Source organism: Rattus rattus, chromosome 4 (assembly GCF_011064425.1).
Source record: "Rattus rattus isolate New Zealand chromosome 4, Rrattus_CSIRO_v1, whole genome shotgun sequence".
NCBI classification, from domain to species: Eukaryota; Metazoa; Chordata; class Mammalia; order Rodentia; family Muridae; genus Rattus; species Rattus rattus.
The window spans coordinates 144,899,203-144,923,456 of NC_046157.1; the positions used below are offsets into that span (position 1 = coordinate 144,899,203).

Sequence of the window (24,254 nt, forward strand, 5' to 3'; positions counted from 1 at the left end):
TATTTGTTATCTTCACAACAGAAAATATCAGCATTTAAAGATACCAGTGACATATTTCAGGAAGACCTTCATTTTAGTGCCTATCAGGACTGAATGATTTACCATCTGATTTCTCTGGAGCCAAGCAATCTATTAATTAGATAGGTATCCAGGAGAAGCAGCATGACCTATAGATACTGAGCAGAGCAAAGCTTAATAGACTGTGAGGCTGACATTACTTCTGCTGTGCCTGAACCTACTCAAGCAGATAGGCATGGATCAGTCATAACAACATTAACTCCCGAGACAACTGCCCAGCATACTGCCTATCATAGGTTTAAATCTTCCATTAGTATGATCCTTCTTTCCCCCAAAGGACCAATCAAATTCCAGCAAGTCAGGAACTTTGTTCTGTTCCATAGTAGATGCCAAGTCCCTAAGGTACCAAGTAGAAGATAACACACCCCCAATTCCTATTTGTCAAATGAATGTAAACACTCCTCTGGGTTAAGGGTTTGGGGTTCTAATTAGTGTTTACTCATGTAAAAAGTTAGAAATTTGTGTTTTTACAAAGCAACTGAAGAACTTCAAGGCACACCACACATATTTGAAGGGTACTGGCTTTATGAGAAACAGGGTCAAGCTGAAGACTTTGAAACATGGCATGAAGGGGGAGAAAAAGCCAACAGCTCAAAGATCACTGGACATCATCTGCCCAATGCCTATTGCTCTTATGACCTTGTACTTAAACTCACTGGGTTTCATAATCTTCACTCGTTAAAATGAAAGTTTGGACAAATCTGTGAAGTGTTTGACAATAATTTTTGTTGCTGGAAATTCCATCCACCCCAGTTCTGGTTATTATGCAGATGAAGCCCTGATTCAACTTTGGGATGCAATTCTCAACATCTAGATGTTTCTTCCCATAGAGCATTTCAGTCGGAACTTAATTTCTAATTATTCTGAAGAACTGCACAATCATACTGCCACACTCAGGTAGCCATGGGAAATCTTGGGGTCCCATAGGGGCAATCTAAGCAATCCATTTTTATTTGAAAATCTGAGGTTTAAACCTTTTAAAGAGTATCCCTTTTGCTGACTGTTCCAAAAGTCTATTCAAAGCCTTACAAGAGAGAGCTGGCTTACCCAATGATGTGTGACTTCTTTCTGGAACTTGGGTGCTCCGGAGTGATAAATTGCTGTCCCTCTTCGGGTTAGATGACTTTTTCAGAACTTCACTAGAGAAGAAAAAGCAAGAACTCTCTGACTTTGTCCACATTAATTTCAGTTAACTAAAGCAATGTATTATGCAGAAGGTTCAGGGGCTCCAAGGACTTGCAAATTTCTCACCTATTTTCTAGAACTCTTAAAGGATGGAGTCACTTAACCAATGTACCAATGAACAGATAAGATTTCCTGCCTGGTAAACTTTTATTCCTTGATGGTGGACTAGATAAGGCTTTAAATTAGCCATTATTATTTTATTCTTGTAAAAAGAACTTACTTGAACAAAGGATTGCAGGCAGACACTGAAAATATTTATGGCGTTCTTTCTTATTCAAAAGATGACAGATTCCAAGTACAGGAGTCGTGTTTTGAAGACAGAAACAAGGCCTGCTTGTTTGTCATGAATTTAAAAAAACAAAGTCTACTGCATTTAATTATGGATGCCGTTTTGATTCTAAGGGGACCAGTACTTACAGACAGATTCAAGGAAAAAGAGAAGAATAAACATTTGGTGGGTATCCAGTACGCGCCAGGAACATACTGAGATTGATGCCCTTATGGGTGGCACTGGATATAAAGGGATAGCATTCAGCCACATTTCAAATCCCACCAAATATGCCGATGTGGTGACAACTGCATTGTGGAGCCAGCTATTTCCATGTCACATAACCATGCTAAGTTTTGGAAGAAAATATTATTGAATTCTCTCAAATTTAGTAACCCCCATTTTAAGAATGCTTTCCCCATGTTTATGACTAGTACTAAAATGCAAACACGCACACACCAAATAAACATATTTTCCTCCATTTTTTCACTAGTGAGGATTGAACTTAGGACTTCATGTGCACCAGGCCAGAACTTGACCAGTGAGACATAATCGCCCATCCCAAAAGTGGAAATAATTGTATTTTCTTGAAATTTGATACAACTAAAAACAAGCACTTAAAATAGATTTGTCTCCTCCACAAACAGAATACCCTCACTTGAAATCATTTTCAGAATTCTGGGAAGTTGGTGAATTGTATGTAATTGTTTATGAAGTGCATAATTAAGATACATAAAGATGGCAAGAAACTCTACTTATAATTGCGTTTCAGCCCGACTCCTGCTTTACAAAGCTGATCTTAGCAAGTTCTAATTGGGAAGCTCTGTTCAGTGGCGGATTTGTTTTGGTGTCGTCTTTTTATAAAAATGGTAAGAAGAGGTAACATTTGTTTCCAGTCCCCAGTGTTTTTCCAATATTCTCCTTAAAATGTACTGGTTCCTCCAAAAGTTCTGCATTCTTAATGTACACTTGAATTATTCATGGCCATGACTATATTCCCCTAAATCTTTTTACATTCCTTATGCTGACTATTTGGATGGAAAAGCCATTCAGATGAAAATAAGAACTGACCTGAACCTTCCCCTTCTCTCAAAAAAAAGAAGCGTTAGAAAGTTGGAGAAAGTTGGGTTTGCTTTACTTTTTTTCCTTGACTATTTTTTTTTCTAGTCCAGCTTGTAACTCTATAAGGAAGACCACTGAATATCATCACATTTTTAAAATAAAAAAAAATACAAAACATGAACAACAAAAAATCCCTGCCTTCATAAAAATTTTAAGGGCCAGGGACAGCAAAAACAATCTGAGGAGACCTGAGGAAGATCAAAATGGCAGAGAAGAGCCAAGGGATAACAACTGAATAACAAATGGGGGGAAAGAGGGAGAGAGAGGTGGGCAGTTAAGAACCGTGGTCTTAGGAAAGCACGGCTTCTCCTGCCACACAGAGCCAAGCTACCCAGCTTCGCTTGTCACTTAACAGCCCTGACTGACCCTACTGCTGCCAAGAGGACAGCTCCTTCCATTCCTTGCCATAAGAGAAGTTCTGGTTCCAGACAAGGGGCTGTGGAGGTTGCAGTTCTGGGAGATCCTCCCTAGATGAGAAAGTGACATGTGCGCCATGCCCACTTCCTTTGTGAGGCTGGGCTATGGGATCCTGGGGTTTCAAGATTGTATGTATGTACCTCAGTTTGTCCTCTGGAAAAATCTCCCCAATTTTATTTCATGTCAATACTATTAGTTGAAATACAACTTCTGTCAAACAAAGATCATTTTATTACCCCTCTAATAAAACACAAAAAGGGGTAAAAAGGAAGCCAGCCATCCTGAGTGGCATCCTCTGAGCTTTCTAATGAGCATGATTAGAGAGTCAGGAGAGGCAGAGTGCCCTTTCTGTTACTTCACATAATTGACTCCTGCCATTTAAATGCTGTAACTTCTGCATTTTAAGTTGTGACATCTTGGATACCAGGGAGCAGGCACCATGTGTCATTCACCTCTTCACTCTAGATCTAACGCAGTCCGCCTAGCACTGGACCATTTGATGCAATGGCTGATTTAATAAAGAAACAGAATTGCTGGATAGCTCACATTAATTGGAGTTAGAGGGTACTAGAAATCTCAGTTCTGTTTCCTCCTAAAAGATCTCGGATATTGTTCTCCTCATCTGTATGTGAAGGACTAAGCATCTGTGTGGGACCCCTCACCATAGGCGTGTTCAAGTCTGCAGCTATTCCTGCAGAAGGCAACACCCAGTGGTGGCATTACAGACACAGACACATAATGGCACCCCTTCCTATCCTTACTCATCATTAGCTTACCAACATGTATTAAACTGCTGTTCTGTAACAATGGGAAAATCGAATAGGAAAATTAAGAGTTCTGGTGTGCTCATAGGAGGAGGAGCTCATAGGAGGTCACATACAGGGGGTGATAAAAAATATGATGGGGCTCCTAAATTGGAGCTATCATTGGTCATATTTGTAGAGCATAGCCATTAGGCTCACAGCCTGAACCTGAACCCTTGTTACCTGATTTTTTTTCTTCATTGTCCCACTATCCATTGGCTCTCTAAGCCATGCCTAAGAATGCCTTTACTCGCTTCTCTCAGAGGGTATTTGACCATACAATGTCTAGAGACAGTCATTTGTCACTACCTCAGACAGGATGCACTTGGGACTTAGTAGCAGAAGCTGACGATGATGCTACACACCCTGCGACACACTGCACAACAATGAATTATCTGTCCCAAGTATCCGCTGTACCCAAGCTGGAAACCACTGCAGGAGTCTGACAATGGAACTCGATTACATATGGATAGCTCACGTCCATTCACACTCCCCACCACCAACTTAGGAGACTGAATAGTTCCTATTCAGGAGCTCTGAATAGCTGCTAGTAAACTCATCTAAAATCTATTTCGCATTGGATATCTCTGGGAATATTTGAAAGCATTGTGCAAAATGTAGAGAGCTTCTGAATTTGACAGATAGGTCCATCCGATTCGAGAAAATTTATCCTTGGGCGTGAGCCAAGAATGTCTGACACACATCAGCAAGTGGCCTGTGGCATTATTTAATGGGCCTTCATTGGTCTAAGATGTGTGTACGCATGCCACAGAGTCGGTTGAGGACCTTTCTTCTAGCATGCCAGAGATGAGGACTTTGCTCAGTGGCATTTATGAAGATCTCTTCGGAGCAGAACTCAATAAGAAAGATGTTTTGTATTAAAATTTCCACTCAGTTGTGATGAAAACTTAACCCAGAATAGATTTGACTTCTCAGACATGTCTACCAACAGCTACATTTGGGAAATGTCACAGTTAGCTATATATGTCCTCATAATAGGATTTCTGCACTTGTACCTCATGTCAGTGCTTCCTGTGAGAGAGAGCGACTACCTGGATAGGTAACGTCTGTGTGCCTCGGTGAAGTGTGTCTATATAAAGCACTCTTACTAGGAAAGAGACATATGGTCCATCCTGGAAAGACGCGCCTGACATTCTTTTTTTATCTCTAAGGGTTAGTTAAAATTTTGTAAGTATTTTTCACTTCTCCTCAGAATCATAATCATATGTGGTGACATCTGGAAGAAAAATGAGCTGTAAGGTTTCATAGGATCCCAGTTCCACCTGCCATTCATCACCGACTTAACAACAGAGACTCAGGACACTGTAGTGGCCATGGAGTCATTCATGTTGACTTGATGCAGTTGGCCTTCTGGGCTATCCCTGAGCCAATGCCATTCACAGGAAAATTTTAATTGCTTTAATTATCTCTCTGGTTTTATTCTGGCCTTCATTCTTCAAGGGCCGTCTGTTGTCGTAAATAAATAAAAATAAAGTAAAAGTAAAAATGTATAAACGAAAACCGGGGGTGGAATGTTTTCCCTCAGGGTGTTTTTCCCTGCTAGGGTTCCACACCTCGCTTCCCCAGATATCTTCTGGATATCTTGGCAGAAACACAACCCAGCCACACACTTTCTTATACTGAGACTCTTACACAAAAGAGCATACAACTGGTGTTTTTACCCTGCTAGTGTTCCACACCTCAGTGCCCCAGATATCTGCTGGATATCTTGGCATAAAACTCAGCCCAGCCACACTTACTTAAATTGAGACTCTTTCTTAAAAAAACACACTCATTTAGCATTAAAGCAATCCAGCGTCTAGATTTGGCAGATCCATTACACTGTCCCAATCCCAGTTCCCAAATTACTCATCCCTGCACCTTTTATTTACCAAGTCTCCAGCTTCTCCTCCCCCCTGGTACCTCTAACTCCTCTCAGTTCCCCATCGTCTCTCCAACTCCCCTCTCTTCTTCCTCCTGGCTCCCTACTCTAACCCCTCCTCCCTCAACTGTCAATCCTCACCCCCCCCTCCTCAGGTTCCACTCGCTCAACTGTCTCCAACTGTCAACTGTCAACCTAACCTCTGAACCTAATCCCCCTCTCACTCCCAACTCCTACCTCTGCCCAAATCTCACGCTCTTGCCTTTATTTAACAAATTCAGAGAAAACCCCAAGGCAAACCACAACAGCCGTCCACCACTTCAGATATAATACCTGCCCGTTGCTTTTGAAACCATTCTCATCTAGGTCACCCAGTTATGGTCAAGATCTATAAATTCCTTAATATGTTGACCTATCCCAGGGCTTTAATATTCATTGGAAGACCTTCAGGTTTACAGTATCTAACTAAAACAAGTACATGTCTAGAAGTTTTTTAAGGTCCTATGTTGAGTGTATGAGGAAACATGTTAGAGAAGTCTTAGGAACACAGGCAACAGAGAGGAAGAGGCAGCACCAGTGGCCTTTTTAATGATGCTGTGCACCTATGCTCTACCAAGACACAGAATAGATGTGGCAACACTGAGAAACTTCATGAAAATCACAATTTAAAGGAAAATCCATTCTCCTGTCTCTCCAGGCTGATTAATCCACATCTCGTCTATTTTTTCAATAAGTTCTAGGAGTCTTTCTCTGTGGTTTATCCTAAACACATCTACTATTCTCTCTAACACAACCACAACTTCTATTCTTAGTGGCAGAACCCTTGTTAGCACACAATTTCACATGCACACATGTATGTGTGTGTGTGTGTGTGTGTGTGTGTGTGTGTGTGTGTGTGTGTGTGTCTTATTAAGGCTTGAGCCAAGGGCCTTAGCACATACTAGGCAGGAGTTGAGCTGCATCCTCAGCGCTCAAATGTAGTCCCTGGGTGAACTTTCCTGCCATCTCCCTACCCAAATCTACTTCTACTCTAATGGTATAGCTAACTGCAAGATCCACAATATTTTAAGAAAGCTGTGTGACGAGTCACCATTTATGTCTAATGTTCTGGACACAGTAAGAGCTGAGAACAAATATTCATCACATTTAGCATATTATGTGATCATTTGACTGTTATTTTGTCTCTCTACCTCTTCCTCCGAGGTTCTAAATTCTTGTTGAGCATGAAGTGTGCATAATTCATCTCTGCATCTGCAGCAACTTGCATCGTCTGTAGCACATTTTGTGTAGTCAATGTATTCAATCTGGCTGAATAATTGGCCTGTGTGACAGCTAATGCATCTTTCCAGTTTGTTCTTAGAGAAATGAATTCTAACCTTTATTTTAACACCAATTCCACTTAAAATGACTATAGCTTGAAATTAAAGCAACATAGGAACTATATATACATCCTATTTCATTTCTACAGTCAAACCAACCTCCTTATCTTGTTTTCAGACTTATTTCAAAACTCAGTTATGTGTGTTATATTTTCTAACACATACATACACACACAGACAAATTCCCTGAATAAATTACATTGGCTAGTTTTCTAGTTCTGCAGGAGCCTTCAAATAGGATCAAGGACATGAATTCACAAGCCATGGGTCATGGAAAAGTATGATCAAGAACAGGGGTAAAATCTGTAGAGGACTCTCCCCAGAGTCCCCAGGAATGCTGAATCATTTCTCCACATAATGACCCTGTGAGCTCTGAGGGGAGTGATCTCTGCCCTTCACCGACTGTGTGAGCAATGGCATGGGTCAGAGGTTGCCACTGTGTGATGTATTCTTAGACACTGCATAGGGAAGAGGTACAGAGGTAAGCTCCGATGTCAGACCATCCATTGCTCGAGAGAGCAGGAAAGCCATAAATACAACTGTCTCTCTGCCACACAGACGCTGAGTTCAGCACCATCTTGTTGTTGTTGTTGTTGTCATTGCTGTGTTGTCTTTCTTCCTTTCATTGTGAAGCTAATGCTCAGAGGAGTATGAACTTAATAACAGAAGACTCATGCCCAAATCAAAATCACATTACAACATTAGGCCACTAGCCAGGCTGCAGTGACTGCAATGGGAACCTTGCAGGGCTCTTTGGATGCCACCAAAGGTGTTTCTTTCCTCATTCCAAGACCAGAAGAGGAAGACTGGTGTTTAATGAGGCTCTGTGGTGAATCTTCCTTCACTAAAGGGAAGCAATTTAGAAGTTCACCGAGCAACCAGGTGCCAGTTTCACTGCAAGGCTGCATAAAAGTTAATAGGATGCCAAGAAGTATCATTAGTACAATTTTATTATTGTACATAATTTCCTAAATTAAGCCAGTTAGTTCAGAAAAGTACTGAATGGGCAGCAATATGCAATGGAGTAGATAAACAACCTGGAGGTTAGAAAGTCATTTTAAATAGCAGACATGACCAATTGCATTTGACTCTCTATGCTAGGACACAGGAACATTACTATTCAGGGGGAAATGTATTATTTCATGAGGGCCCTGTGGATAAGAAAAGCCATAAAGAAGAAAGTCATATTAGATAGATAGATAGATAGATAGATAGATAGATAGATAGATAGATAGATGATAGATAGATAGATAGATAGATAGATAGATAGATAGATAGATAGATAGATAGATAGATAGATGGATATATGGGTGGATGGATGGATTGATGGATGGATGGATGGATGGATGGATGGATGGATGGATATATGGATGGGTATATGGATGGATACATGGATGCATACATACATATATACATCCATACATACATACATACATACACACACATATATAAACAGATAGATGACTAAATAGTAAGTACATATCCTAAGTGTTTTCTCTAATGCCCAGGTTACAAACCACCAATCCCAAGCAAGCATCCCTCACAGCCATCCCTCACAGCCATCCCTCACAACCATCCCTCACAGCCATCCCTCACACCCATCCCTCACAGCCATCCCTCACAACCATCCCTCACAACCATCCCTCACAGCCATCCCTCACAGCCATCCCTCACAGCCATCCCTCACAACCATCCCTCACAACCATCCCTCACAACCATCCCTCACAGCCATCCCTCACAACCATCCCTCACAACCATCCCTCACAACCATCCCTCACAACCATCCCTCACAACCATCCCTCTTTGGCTTGTTGCCAAGTGATAGAAAATTCTTTCTTTAAGCCTTTGCTGTTAACATGGTGTTTTTTATGAAATTCTGAAGCATCTAGTACACTTCCTATCAGTAGCTGGTCAATTTCATTATTACCTTGTGTCAGAGGGCCTGGCAGACCTGTATGGGATCTTATGTGTGTTATATATAGTGGGTAACTCCTATTTCTGATTTTTTGTTGTAGCTGAATAAATAGTGATGTCAATTCGAATCATCCTGAATAAGTTCAGCAGTCTCTATGTGCAAAACAACCCTTTCTGCATATTGAGAGTCAGTTACTATATTAAGAGGCTCTCAAAATCTGACAACACCATGAGTATTGCATACAGTTCAGATTTTGAACTGACTTATAGGGACTCTCAGTCACCTTGTTTACATTTTCCGATTTATATCCTGCCTTCCCTGACTTACTGGCATCAGTGTAAAATGTAGGGGCTCTATATATTGGAGTTCCCTTTACTATACGAGGGAGGATCCAGTTAGTTAATTTTATGAACTGAAGTCTTTTGCTTTTAGGGTATTTGTTGTTAATGTCTCCTAAAAGTTACTGCATGCTCTTTGCCAATGTTCATTTTGTACCCACAAAGAGTTAATTTCTGCATTAGTAAAAGGTACCACAATTTCAGCGGATCCATTCCAACTAATTGTCAAGTCTCAATTTTCCTTTAAGTATCAATTCAGAGACCTTCTCAATGTAGGTTTTCAGTTTCTTACTCTGTTTATGTGCTAAAATATCCATTCTAAGATATAATCTTCCCTTTGCATGAGAATTCCTGTAGGGGAATGAGTAGAGGGCAAGATGACTAATATGCAGGCCATCTTTGGACCATACGATCAAGATTTGCGTCCTGCAGTTTCCTTTCTACCAAAGCTAGCTCTTTCTCAGCCTCAGCTGATAGTTTCCTTGGGCTATTTAATTCTTTATCGCCTTGTAGTGTTTGAAATAAATTGCTCAACTCTTGAGTGGTCAAGCCAATCACAGGCCTCAACCAGTTAATGTCTCCAAGTAGTTTCTGAAAATCATTAAGTGTCCTTAATTTGTTTCTGTTGATTTGCACCTTTTGTGGCCTAATTCTTTGTACACTTATTTTATACCCTAGATAATTAATAGAATCCCCTCTTTGTATTTTTTCTCAGGGGCGATTTCGTAATCCCCAGCATGGTAATGTTTTTTTTACTTCATCAAACATTCTTTCCAGGATATTTATATCTGAATCAGACAATAAAATGTCATCCATGTAATGATAAATAATAGATTGGGGAAATTTTTTGAATTATATCTAATGGCTGCTGTACAAAATATTGACACAAGGTTGGGCTATTTAACATTCCTTGTGGAAGGACTTTCCATTGATATCTTTTTATGGGGCTAACCTCTATTAAGGGTAGGCACCGAAAAGGCAAACCTTTCCTTATCGCCTTCATGTAGAGGAATAGTGAAAAGCAATCTTTTAAGTCAATCACTATAATAGGCCACTCCTAGGCAACAAAGAAGGCAGTGGGATCCCAGGCTGCATGGAACCCATCGGCTGAATAATCTTATTAATTGCTCTGAGATCTGTCAATACCCTCCATTTGCCAGACTGTTTTTAATGACAAATACTGGAGAATTCCAAGGGCTGGTGGACTCCTCTATATGCTGAGCCTCCAGCTGCTCCTGGACTAGCTGCTCTAATGCCTGTTGCTTTTCTTTTGTCATGGACCACTGATCAATCCAGATGGGTTGGTCAGTCAGCCACCTTAGTGGCAAGGCTGTTGTTGTTTTAACAGCAGTGGCTCCTTGGGGTAGCACTAAATTGTCAGCCTCTGCTGTATCTTGCTTATGGACAGCTTGGACAGTCTCTAACTGTCCTTGATAACATTCCCTGACTAATTTAAAGTTTTTATTAGGAGTCTGATGAATTTTAGGGCCAGAACCTGAAACTGAGGGGATATTAATTTGAGTTTTCCACTGCTGTAGTAGATCTCTTCCCCATATGCACGTATTCTGAAGCAGAGGGAGAAAAAGGTACAAGGGGCTTCAGATCAGATACTACTTTGATGTAAGAGAGATATATAACTTTATGATACTTAAAGATGAGAAACATAATGAATATCTTTTGGGCCTTATGGAATGATATTTTGAATGGTCTGACAGTTGAGAATTTTGAGGAAAAAGACACTTTATCATTTACCAGTATTGCAATATTCATTCTTCTGATTTACTATATCTTCTCAAAAGACAGGGCCCTAAATAACAAATTTCTAGCTTTAGAACAGAAGATACAGGTAATTATGGAACAACATGAACAACAGAAAGAGAAAATTAAATCTTGGCAATATAGCCTAGAAGGAACACTAGAATTGAAGACACAGAAAATTATAGATCAGATATGATAATTCTTGACATGTTTACAGTTTATGCTAAAAAGGTTGCAGTCGATCTTTCTAAAATTATCAGTCATCTTGTAGGATGATGGCCAAAATGATGCTGATACAGTCAAAGGAGAAACAGTGCTACATGCTAAGAAATTTAACATTCAAATTTCAGAACCAACTATCCCTAATCTTTTATTCAGTGAACCCTTTAAAATCTCTGTAACTGTTATCTCAGTTGATTTAAATTACAATATTGTTTGCAGTTCTATTGACTGGTGGGCTCCTGAGCATCTCTTTGAGATTAAATTTCCAGGGAGAAGCTGAGGTTGTAAATGATAAGGCTGTAATTGGTCTCTATTGTCTATCTTCATTCTTCAGCTGTTTCTTACACCATAAAACAGAACATGAATTAACCCCATTTAAAGGTTATTGTTTAATCACTCTACTTTGAGGGGATTCTCTGTGTAGCCCTGGCTGTCCTAGAACTAGAACTAGCTTTGCAGTTCAGGCTGACCTTGAACTCAGAGCTCTACCTGCCTCTGCCTCCTGACTACTGGGACTAAAGGAGTGCGCCACCACCTCCCAGCTGATTACTGTACTGTCAACATTATTACTTTGCATTTTGAGATCTTGGGGTTTTCTTATATGCACTTCCTGGTTTTCATTATAACTGGAAGGACCACATATAGTAATATAAATGTGTCATTCTTCCTGGACATGAGTCCTTGCTGTTTACTTTATATCTGTGACTGTGTCTTAGGACAATGTGTCACTGACAAGGTAAGGAAGTATAGAGAATCTTTGAGGGAAGCAAAATAGAACCTCAGCCATTCATCTTGAGATAGAAAATCTGAGGAGCTAACTGCCTCAGAATAAATAGAATGTGTTCAATCTTTCCTAATGTTGGGACTTCAGTGTACACTCACTCTTTCACAGTTACATCCACTCACATAGTTCTCAGATGGATACACTGGTTGTTTCACAAGGAAAGACAGTTGATCTCTCAGAAAAAGTCGGCGTCCCTAAGAAGCCCCGCCCCCATCCCCACCCTCACGCCTTACCTTTCTTTAAATAGCGTTCCATCGATGCCCTTCCTGCGGAGCAGATCTCGTGGCCCATAGGGTGTGTCTTTACACTTAGAGTCTGTGTCACAGAGGAGGGTTTGTAGGAATGGGAAGAATCCAGCACTGGGAAGGTTTCGAGGTGCGAGGTAACCTGAAATTAAAAAATAAAGATGACATCACTGTGACAGACATACCTGGGGAGGGAGAGAAGAGTAGTAACAGCTGCATTTTACACAACTGCATTTGGGGTAAGACTGCCTGGGACCTTAAAATCAGTCCCACATGGAGGCTAACACTGGTCTAGAGACGGTTTTCTTCACCCTGATTTTTCTAGACTTCCTAAAACGAATCAAAGGACTTAAAAAATGCTGGTTGCCCCATGGGCTCTTCTACCTAGAGTTCATTCGAAAGAAACACTTGAAAAATTTTTTTGTTGTTTTTATTTTTGACTATGTGATGTATCCTGGGATGCAGGGTGTGCATATGAATGCAGGTACCTACAGCAAAAGAGCATCAGGAGCGGTAGTTCCCGGAGTTGGGAGCACCCAGTGTGGGTGCCGGGAACGCAATTCAGGCCCTCACAAAGAACAGAGAGTATTTTTAACCACTGAGTTACTGCGGCCCCTTAAAATAATGCTTGAATGAGAACACTTGTTAAGTGTGGTTTAAAAATAAATCTATAAATCCACGTGATAAAAGGTTATGTAACCATTGAGCATGCCAATCTACATAGGGAAAGTTTATAAAGTATGCCAAAGGGGACAGACTTAAAAAACAGAATATTCCAAATCCTTTAAAAATAAATAAGCACATTTGTATTAAAAACCTGAAAGATCACACCAAAAAAAAAAAAGTATATGGCCTTTTAAATTTGGGTGATACATTTTATGTGAATTTCCTGTCTTCTTTGTGTGTATTATCAGCTTTTCCCACAATAGATGTCTGATTTTGTACTCAAATGAATACAACCAACTTTGCAGAGGCTAAGAAATATTTTAGACTCCTCGCACTTTGGCATTTTAACTATTACAAATAAATGTTCTTTTGCCCCTTGTTTAAAAACTCAATAGTGAAAATATCAGCAGAGTTAACAGACAGCGTACAGACAGGAGAAAAGCTTTTGCTAACCATACCTCAGATAGGGGCCTAACATATGGGAGATATAAAGGACTGCACAAATTAAACACCAAAACCATGAAATTTCCAATCAACAAATGGCTAATGAAAAGACGGCTCTTTAAGAAGCCCACAAATGGCTGGCAAATATTTAAATAAGTATATGTATCTAATATTATATATTTAATAGTCAATATCCTTTAATGATTAAGGAATGCAGATTGAAACCCCTTTGTGATCATTTGTTACCCAAGTCAGAATGGCTACTGTCAAGAAAACAAATAATGAGTGCTATTGAGTAAGTGGGAAAGAAAAGCGCATGCTCTGCTGGTGGGTGTGTAACCAATGTGAACACTAGACCATCAGTGTGTAACCAATGTGAACACTAGACCATCAGTGTGTAACTAATGTGAACACTATGGCCATCGGTATAGAGGTTCCTCAAAAGACAAAAAATGGAAGTATGCTATTACCCAGCTATGGCGCTCTTGGGCATGTACTCAAAGCACTGTGTATCATCCTACCACAGAGCTGCTTGTGCATTTACGCTTATTAATGCACTATTCATAATAGTGATGATATGGAACAGCCTAGATGTCCATCAGCAGGAGACTGGATAATAAAAACATAGTCTATAGACACCAAAGAATGTATTCAGCTGTTAATAAAAATTAAATTGACAGGAAAATGAATGGAACCAGAAAATCTGGCATTAAGTGACCTTGCCTCCTCTCAGAACAACAAAACTCTCACATTGCCTTTTATATCTGGGGATCTTAACTTCGAATGTTAGTATACACGAGATATATGCATCTGTGTTTGTAAATGAGAGGTTGGAAGAGCAGGTGCAGACTGTGGAACTAGACAGGAGACCAGGAGAGTGGACCAGGTTGGTTGAGAGGGAGGGGCAAAAGGCACATGCAACTCAAAAGTAAAAGTGAAGGGCCGGGAAGCAGGGCACAGGAATAATAGAAACAAATTTCATTTGAAAAATAAAAATGTCAAACTGAAACCTAACTCTGTAAAATAATAAAAACAACAGTAAATGGTGTGAATGAACATGCAGGTTTTCCCCAGCATTACTTATGCACCGCAGTGGTGAAGGGCCGACTTTAACAACCGCTTTATGCAATGTGCTGGCTGGCAAGGCAGTTGGCCAGCTGTAGAATATGAGGGTTTTCTCACACTTAGGCTTGATATTAAAATACTAGATGTGTCCTGTGGGAAAAGATGGGAGACAATGAACTTCAAAAAAAGACAGATGTTGTAACTCCAAGGGAAATTCCAATCTGGGGGCTCAAAACAACCTTAATTTCCTCATGAATCTGGTTTAAAAGGGAGTCCGTGCGAGCCTAGTTTCATTTTAAAGAGAAAGAGACAAACTTAGTGGTGAGCTCACCATGACCATGTATTAATATGAGAGAAGAGAGGAGAGGTGAAGAGATGTGATCTAAACTGCCTAAAGACAGGCCAGTAGAAAGAAAGAACTGGAAGGGGGCCTAGAATGTTAGCCCGAAGAATAGCAAGAAGGTAAAGAAAGAAGTTTTAGGAAAAATGGTGTTGTTGACCTTGAAGATGAAGAGGGCAGCTACTAGTCCAGGGGTGGGCTTCATACAGAAGTCAGAAAAGGCTACAAAGCCAATTCTTGCACAGAAAGTCTGAGAGACATGAAGGTCTGCTCATGCCGTAATCATGAGCACACCGAGATTCAGTTCTGGGACTTCTGATCTCCAGAGACGTAAAGTAATGAGTTGCTATTGTTTTTAGGCAACTGACTTTCTAATGATTTATTATAGCCTACACAAAGAAATAATGCAGAAACAATCACCAATTGTCTTCAAAATGAATACTGGTAGTTTCCAAAGCTTGGAAATTCAGAAGAGATTCAAGAGAACTTAGGGCCACCTAATTACCCACTAGTACCACAAAAACTGGCCCAGTTTATGACACAAGGAAGATTCCTTCTGCTAAACCCAAAGGCAAAATAAAGTGGACCAACCATTCCTATGTGTGTCTTCTTCGGGGAACTAGCTATTAGGGAACAATCAAGTCAGCCCTTATCCTTTCTCACCATCCCTTCTAGAGCAAACTTCTGCCTGAGTGAACATCATGCAAGACCGGCACACGTCTATAGTACAGATTCGCTATGAATGGTCATCCGTCTTATTACATAGATGCCTGCTATAGCTGCTCATTTAAATTATGACCCTGCCAATGAGATTATCCCACTCTATCTCAAGCACATGTAGACACTGACTTGAAGGAAGAATAAGGGACTGGAGAGATGGCTCAATGGTTAAGAGCATTGGCTGTTCTTCCAGAGGACCTGAGACTGCCCACTTGTGAGACAACACACAAGTGTCTGTAACTCTAGTTCCAGAGGATCCACTGTTTTAGCATCTGTAGGCACTGCACACATGTGGTACACAGACATAAACATGTAGGTAATAGATTACATTTTACCAAGTAACATGGAAAGGAAGGGATGTAGAAACACGATAGAAGGTTCCATTACTCTGCATCACTTAGTACTGCTGGGATGAATGAGTGGGGCCGGGCTCTAACAAACAGAAGTACACCAAGGCTATGCTATGGCCTGAAATGAGGCAAAGAATGAAAGATGCTGTGGGAAGGAGGGAGTTTTGCATCCAATTTACCTTTTCTGGAGTTGATTTTAACTTGCAAATGGCTCAAGAAGAATTTGAAACAATATAAACTCACAATAGTCTTCAATGTCATAAAAAAAAAAAAGGACCAACCTATTTACTGCCTTGATTAAACAACAACAACAACCACCTCCGGAAGTATCAGAGGGAGAGGTGATAACACTGTGCCTAGATTATTGATAAGTGATATTTAAGCTGTCATAATGGGACCATGCAAATGAGTAATAGGTTCCTTTTTGCCCAAGTGTTTCACAGGGCATGTTCTGCCTGGAGCCCACACTTGGTCATCTTTGAACTAAGGTCTGTGCATTCATCATAGGGAGGGGACTGATGCAGGAGCATGCCTGTGTCCTGTGTTCTCTGCGAGACGTGTGCCATGCATTTTGCCACTCATCCTAGGTTCACCGCCATGATTTCTTTTCTCTTCCGTACCAACTTTCCACAAAGCATGGGAATTCTCTAAAGCTAACAAACGAGAATCAAGTAGAATTAAACTCTTGTGGCTTCCTTGTGAAAGGAAAATGGATTTTTCTGTCTTCCGCCAATCTCAGTTATCTGCTCAAGGAAGGAACGACTCAGAGCAACTTGTCACTAGACAACCACGAGCTCTAAGGAGTGGCTAATTTTAGCTTGAACTTATTCTACTCTAAAGGTGTCTCTGTGGTGTTCAGATCCTAAAATGATGTTTTCCCTTTATATCCCTAAATGTGAGTGAAGGGGGGAAAAAGAAAAGCCCCCTCTCTTTCACAAGACGTTTAAGATGCATGCATAGTTTATCCTAATAATTGATGGCCATGTTCTAGACCAGAGCTCGGATTTAAGGAACAAATGGAAGAAAGCCATGACTGTAAGCCAAACCACAGCAAAACTTGCAGGTAAAATCAGATCTCAGGGGCTCAGGATGTCAAGTAGGACAAGATTCTTGGTATCATGATACCCAAAGAATCCACACTCAGGAAAACACCCATGCCCATCACTGGGAGAATAGCTACTGGAGGTCAGATTTGTCCCTAACCCAGTTTGGAAGAGGAGAAAGAAGAATAGTAATGAAAATCCCAAGTCACCACTCAGTTTCCCCAATATATACAGTGAGTGACCAACCCTGGGTGGGAAAAGTTACTTCCTTAGAATGGAGAACGTCCGCATTACTAACACCACCCCATTGGAATGTCAACACATTTCAGTTGTCTTGGGAAGTGTAATCAAGGGCAACCATAGGACGGCTTTAGGAATGAATCTAACCTAAATCAAATCCAGTAAAACTCGCCTTACAAACAGATTCAGATCTAAGATCTTGAGCAGCACATTCGTTGTGTAGTGATGCCAGTCCATATATCCATGCTCACTGACAGGAAGGATCAGCTTTTCCTTTCCCACTACACAAAAATCCTTATTCAGAGCACTATTTGGGAGACATACCTTGAAGATTAAAGCAATGGGTGGACCACAGCCTCGGTGGCATCACCTGGGACTGAGTTAGAAATGAAGTTTCAGAGACTGGGACACCTGCTTTGCATGCGTAAGCTACCCAGAGCTCAACTCACCCCATGGAGAAGAGAGACGTTAGTTAGCTCAGCTCCTGACTTAGAAGTGCTGCTCAGGCATCCAAGGGCCCACTAAAGGGCATCCTGGGCTGCACTGAGGACCAGGTTGTCTCCTGCGACTTCAACAGCAACTCCCACTCTTCCACCTTTGATGCTGGGGCTGGCATTGCTCTCAATGACAACTTTGTAAAGCTCGTTTCCTGGTATGATAATGAATACAGCTACAGCAACAGGATGGTGGACCTACATGGCTTCCAAGGAGTAAGAAACCCTGGACCACCCACCCCAGCCCAGCAAGGATACTGAGAGCAAGAGAGAGGCCCTCAGTTGCTGAGGAGTTCCCATCCCAACTCAGCCCCCAACACTGAGCATTTCCCTCATAATCCTATCCTAAACCCCATAATAACAGGAAGGGCCAAGGGAACCATCCCTACTCTCTTGAATACCATCAATAAAGTTTGCCCCCGCCCCCAAAAAAGTGCTGCTTCAGGTTTATTGAAAACGCTGGTGGGGAAGGAGGGCTCAGTAATCTGTGGTTACAACTAGGTTAGGTATTTCAGGCACATACTCTACAGAAGATTAGATGGTGGGCCTTTACATAAGAGTCAGATAGGAAACGTATTTGCTCAGTAAACTGACCAACAGCATCACAATTACTTAACTGGGTGACTTTTATTTTGAAAGAAGCCACAGACGATGTGTGATCAAAACTTCACTTACAAAGGCAGGCCATTGGCTGGAGGTGGTCTATGAACTATAGTTTGTTGTGCTCTGGGAGGGAGACTTCCTAATTCCATGTTCTCTCTCTCTCTCTCTCTCTCTCTCTCTCTCTCTCTCTCTCTCTCTCTCTCTCTCTCTCATTTACTCTTTCCTCTCTTCTCCTTCCATCATTCTCTGGTTTTCTCCACATTGCCCTTTCCCTGTTTCCAAATCTTTCTTTGCTTTCCGTACGCCTGCTTCCTCCATCTCTCTCCCCATCTTCTGCTTCATCATCTCTTGCTCATCATGTGACCCAGAGTGTTCTCCCAGCATCCTCCCTTTCTGCTCTACCTTCACTTTAGTAGGATTGTTGTTCACTTCCACAGTCAATTCAAGAGCATGTTGCTCTCCCATACTGTCTAGACAATGGCTCCTTCCTAATTATTCTACTGTTCAAAACAGAAATGTCAATCTTTATTGTAATGAAGTTTCTTTCATTTAACACTGTTTGGCCAGGAAGCATTTGCGAAGCTGGCTTGGTGACATTTATAGATATTCTAGTAGTGGCAAAATTCACAAATTTCCACTGTGTTTCTTTGTGTCTGTCTCAAAACAGGTCAGAACCCTAACCTACTCAGTAGTTTTTATATTTCCAGGTGAAGAGAAATTAATCTGTATTCCAATGAAAAGATTACTTAAGTCTCAGAAAATTTGGACTAGAAACTAGTGAGTTATTCATTAAGGAGTTTACATTTTTTCTTAAGTTTTCAGACAGAGAGTCCTCTTGTCCGGATAATAGAAGGCCTACTGCTCACACACAGGATGGTTCTTTTTATTAAACAACTTCAGGACATGAGTAAATAAGGCAAGCAGATCAAAAAGCATCATCTAAAAGCAATGGAAATACTCAATACAGTTAAATGTAAGATAATATAAATATGGAAATGGGTCTGAGGAGTATATTTGGGAGTATATTTCTTAATGTAAGTTTTTGCTCTGGTAGTTTTTGAACAACTTTTGCTCTTAATTACATTTTGAAGACATAATTAAAACTGTAAAGAATGTAAAGCTGACCTTCCAAATCATTTCACAGACAAGGTCACTCCACCAGAGAGCTCTCCACAGGAATCTCCCACCAGGTTATACCTGACAGGGAAGTCTGCTGCTCTGCCACCCTCCAGTGGGTGGAGAAAAAAATGTATCTGCTCCTCCTTGTTCCGCACCCTCTGAGGAAGGGTGTTGGCACCCAGAAGTCCCAGTGTGACAAATTAGGGGAAAACCTGATAGGACTTTAAACACTTCTATAAAGAAAATCAGCCCTTCTTTACAAGGGGAACAAGAATACCCTTGGGAGGGAATAGGGAGGCAAAATTTAGAACAGAGGCAGAAGGAACACCCATTCAGAGCCTGCCCCACATGTGGCCCATACATATACAGCCACCAAACTAGATAAGATGGATGAAGCAAAGAAGGGCAGGCTGACAGGAGCCGGATGTAGATCTCTCCTGAGAGACACAGCCAGAATACAGCAAATACATAGGCGAATGACAGCAGCAATCCACTGAACTGAGAATGGGACCCCCGTTGAAGGAATCTTAGAAAGGACTGAAAGAGCTTGAAGGGGCTTGAGACTCCATATGAACAACAATGCCAACCAACCAGAGCTTCCAGGGACTAAGCCACTACCCAAAGACTATACATGGACTGACCCTGGGCTCCAACTGCATAGGTAGCAATGAATAGTCTAGTAAGGGCACCAGTGGAAGGGGAAGCCCTTGGTCCTGCCAAGACTGAACCCCCAGTGAACAGGATTGTTGGGGGGAGGGCAGTAATGGGGGGAGAATGGGGAGGGGAACACCCATAGAGAAGGGAAGGGGGAGGGACTAGGGGGATGTTGGCCTGGAAACCGGGAAAGGGAATAACAATTGAAATGTAAATAAGAAATACCCAATTTAATAAAGATGGAGAAAAAAGAAAATCAGCAACAGTGCATATTTGAAAGATACTGCATAAATCATGAGCTATTTGAAAGAAGGAAATTCCTGGTATATCTTAGCACAGTGTACAACACTCCGCAATCAACCATGAGATGTATATAAATTAATAATTGGTTAAAACTCCCAAGGTCAAAAGAATATTGCATGATGTATGAGTTTAGTAAAAGATAGTCCTTCATGTTATTAATACACCAAGGTGTTAGCTTTTCCCCTACTGTTAATGTCAACATAAATTCCACCTTCGATAGGTAAGACTGTCCTATAGTCTTGGGTTATAAAAATGAGTAGAACTTTCTCTCATTGCTCTGTATTGCTCTGTAATACTGCTTGAGGTCAGGGATGGTGATTTCCCCAGAAGTTCTTTTATTGCTGAGAATACTTTTTGATATCCTAGATTTTTTGTTATTCCAAATGAATATGCAAATTGCTCTTTCTAACTCTGTGAAGAATTGACTTGGGATTTTGTTGGGGATTGCATTGAATCTGTAAATTGCTATCAGCAAAATGGCCATGTTTACTAAATTAATCCTGCCAATCCATGAGCATGTGAGATCTTTCCATCTTCTGAGATCTTCTTTGATTTCTTTCTTCAGAAACTTGAAGTTCTTCTCATACAGATCTTTCACTTGCTTAGTTACAGTCACACCAAGGTATTTTATATTATTTGTGACTATTGTGAAGGGCGTCATTTCCCTAATTTCTTTCTCAGTCTATTTATCCTTGGAGTTGAGGAAGGCTACTGATTTGTTTGAGTTAATTTTATATGTAGCCACTTTGCTGAAGTTGTTTATCAGCTGTAGGAATTCTCTGGTGAAATTCTTTGGCTCACTTAAATATACTATCATATCATCTGCAAATAGTGATATCTTGACTTCTTCTTTTCCAATTTGAGAGCAATCATGTTAAAAATTGCATGGTATTGGTACAGAGACAAGCAGATAGATCAATGGAATAAAATTGAAGACCCAGAAATGAACCCACACACCTATGGTCACTTGGTCTTTGACAAAGGAGCTAAAACCATCTAATGGAAAAAAAGAGAACATTTTCAACAAATGGTGCTGGTTCAACTGGAGGTCAACATGTAGAAGAATGCAGATTGATCCATTCTTATCACCCTGTACAAAGATCAAGTCCAAGTAGATCAAGGACCTCCATATAAAACCAGATACACTGAAACTAATAGAAGAGAAAGTGGGGAAGAGCCTTAAACTCATAGGCACAGAGGAAAATTTCCTGAACACAATACCAATGGCTTATACTCTAAGATCAAGAATTGACAAATAGAACCTCATAAAATTTCAAAGCTTCTGTAAGGCAAATGACACTGTCAGTAGGACAAAATGGCAACCAACAGATTGGGAAAATATCTTTACCAATCCTACATCAGATAAAGGGCTAATAGCTAATATATACAAAGAACTTAAGAAGTTTGACTGCAGAGAACCAAAAAAATCCTATTAAAAATGGGGTACAGAGCTAAACAAAGAATTCTCAACTGAGGAATATTGAATGGTGTGAAGCACCTAAAGAAATGTTCAACATCCTTAGTCATCAGGGAAATGCAAATCAAAACAACCCTGAGATTCCACCTCACACCAGTCAGAATGGCTAAAATAAAATACTCAGATGACCGCAGATGCTGGAGAGGATGTGGAGAAAGAGGAACACTCCTCCACTGCTGGTGGGATTGCAAGCTGGTACAGCCACTCTGGATATCAGGCGGGTCCTCAGAAAATCGGACATAGTACTACCTGAGAACTGAGTTATACCACTCCTGGGCATATACCCAAAAGCTGCTCCAACATGTAACAAGGACACATGCTCCACTATGTTCATAGCAGCCTTATTTATAATAGCCAGAAGCTGGAAAGAACCCAGATGTCCTTCAACAGAGGAATGGATACAGAAAACGTGGCACATTTACACAATGGAGTACAACTCAGATATTAAAACAATGACTTCATGAAATTCTTAGGCAAATGGATGGAATTAGAAAATATCATCCTGAGTGAAGTAACCCAATCCCAAAAAGCACACATGGTATATACTCACTGATAAGTGGATATTAGCCCCAAAGTTTGGAATACCCAAGATACAATCTACAGACCACATGAAGCTCATGAAGAAGGAAGATCAAAATGTGGATGGTTCAGTCCTTCTTAGAAGGGGAAACAAAATACTCAAGGGAGGAAATATGGAGACAAAGTGTAGAGCAGAGACTGAAGGAAAGGCCATCCCCACCTGGGGATACATCCCGTATGCAGCCACCAAACCCAGTCACTATTATTGATGCCAAGAAGTGCTTGATGACAGGAGCCCGATATAGATGTCTCCTGAGAGGTTCTGCTAGAGTCTTACTGATACAGATGAGGATGCTTTCAGCTAACTATCAGACTGAGCATGGAGATGCCAATGGAGGAGTTAGGGGAAGGACTGAAGGAGCTGAAGGGGTTTGCAACCCCATGCGAAGAACAACAATATCAACAAAGCAGACCCCACAGAGCTCTCAGGGACTAAACCACCAACCAAAGAGTACACATGGAGGGACCCATGGCTCTAGCTGCTTATCTAGCAGAGGATGGCATTGTCTGACATCAATAGGAGGAGAAGCCCTTGGTCCTGTGGAGGCTCCTTTCCTCAGTGTAGAGGAATACCAGGGCATTGAGGTGGGAATGGTTGGGTTAGAGGGGCAGCATCCTCATAGAAGCAGGTGGTGGTGATGGGAGAGAAGAGAAACAATGGAAAAGTGGATAACATTTGAAATGTAAACATATAAACTATCCAATAAGAAATGGGTAGAATTGGTTATTTGAAACAACCAGTAATGCTTACTCTTGTACGTTTCATAAATATTGGTACTTCTGAAAATCTAACTAATGCATGGCATCTATAATACCAACCACTGAACACATAGTGAAGCTCTCTATCTTTTACTCAATAAATATTTACTAAAATACTCTGTGCTTGGCACCAAATAAAGGATTAAGTAAGGCTCATTCTTATATTTTTTAAAAAATAAAAATTCTTTTTGAACATAAAAAGTTAATAGGGGTTATAAAGGGATAAGACAATGGCTGTGAACTTGTCACATGTTCAAGTTCATCAAGCATTTACTAAATAAAATGTACCTGGAAAGTCTTTATTTTCCTGAACTGCCAGAAATTCTGGATATAGAAAAGCATATGTTTTAAAGAAATGCTGAAAGGAATAGGTTTCATTTTATCCTGATCACTTTGCTGTTGTTTTGGTTATTTGTCAACTAGACCCAAGACAGAGTTATTTGGGGAGGTGGGGGGTGAACCTCAGTTAAGAAAGTGCCGCAATCAGATTGGCTTACGGGTTTTGGTTTGCTTTTTAATTAGTGAATGTTGTGGGAGGGCCCAGTTCACTGTGGGTGGCATCATTCTTGGGAAGACTGTCGTGAGTAGAAGAAGAAAGCGAATTGAGAGCTCTGTGAGGAGCAAGCCAGCAAGCAGCACTCCTCCATGGCTTCTGCTCCACTTCCTGCCCTATTTGAGTTCCTGTTTTGGGGTGGACAGTTATCAGGGTACGTAGGCCACATGAACCCTTTCCTCCACAAGATGGTTCTATCCACCGCCATTGTCATGGCAACAGAAAGCTAAGATGCCATCCTAAGTTTTAAAGAAAATTAACATATACAATTTCTCATGAGCCCTGGGACAATCCTAAAGGACAGGATGGGCAGGTCCGACATCCATTTGGCAGCTCACGCCAGGTTAAGTTCAGATGAACAACGACATGTCAAAATGCAACCAAAGGAGACTTGGTGATGGACACACCTCATTCAGCTATGTTTTAGTATCTTGGAGCGGTGGGAATTT

General features: G+C 40.8%; 1 protein-coding gene across 1 annotated transcript in view; it reads right to left on the bottom strand.

Annotated features, from left to right (window-relative positions):
- Abca12 (ATP binding cassette subfamily A member 12) overlaps positions 1–24,254 on the bottom strand; it is a 169,840-nt gene that overhangs the window by 99,604 nt on the left and 45,982 nt on the right. The window contains exons 3-4 of the mRNA XM_032901300.1: positions 12,385–12,538; positions 1,126–1,217 (exon numbers count right to left, since the gene is read on the bottom strand). Coding sequence (XP_032757191.1) covers positions 1,126–1,217; positions 12,385–12,538 — 246 coding nt within the window. The remainder of the gene's footprint in view (positions 1–1,125; positions 1,218–12,384; positions 12,539–24,254) is intronic.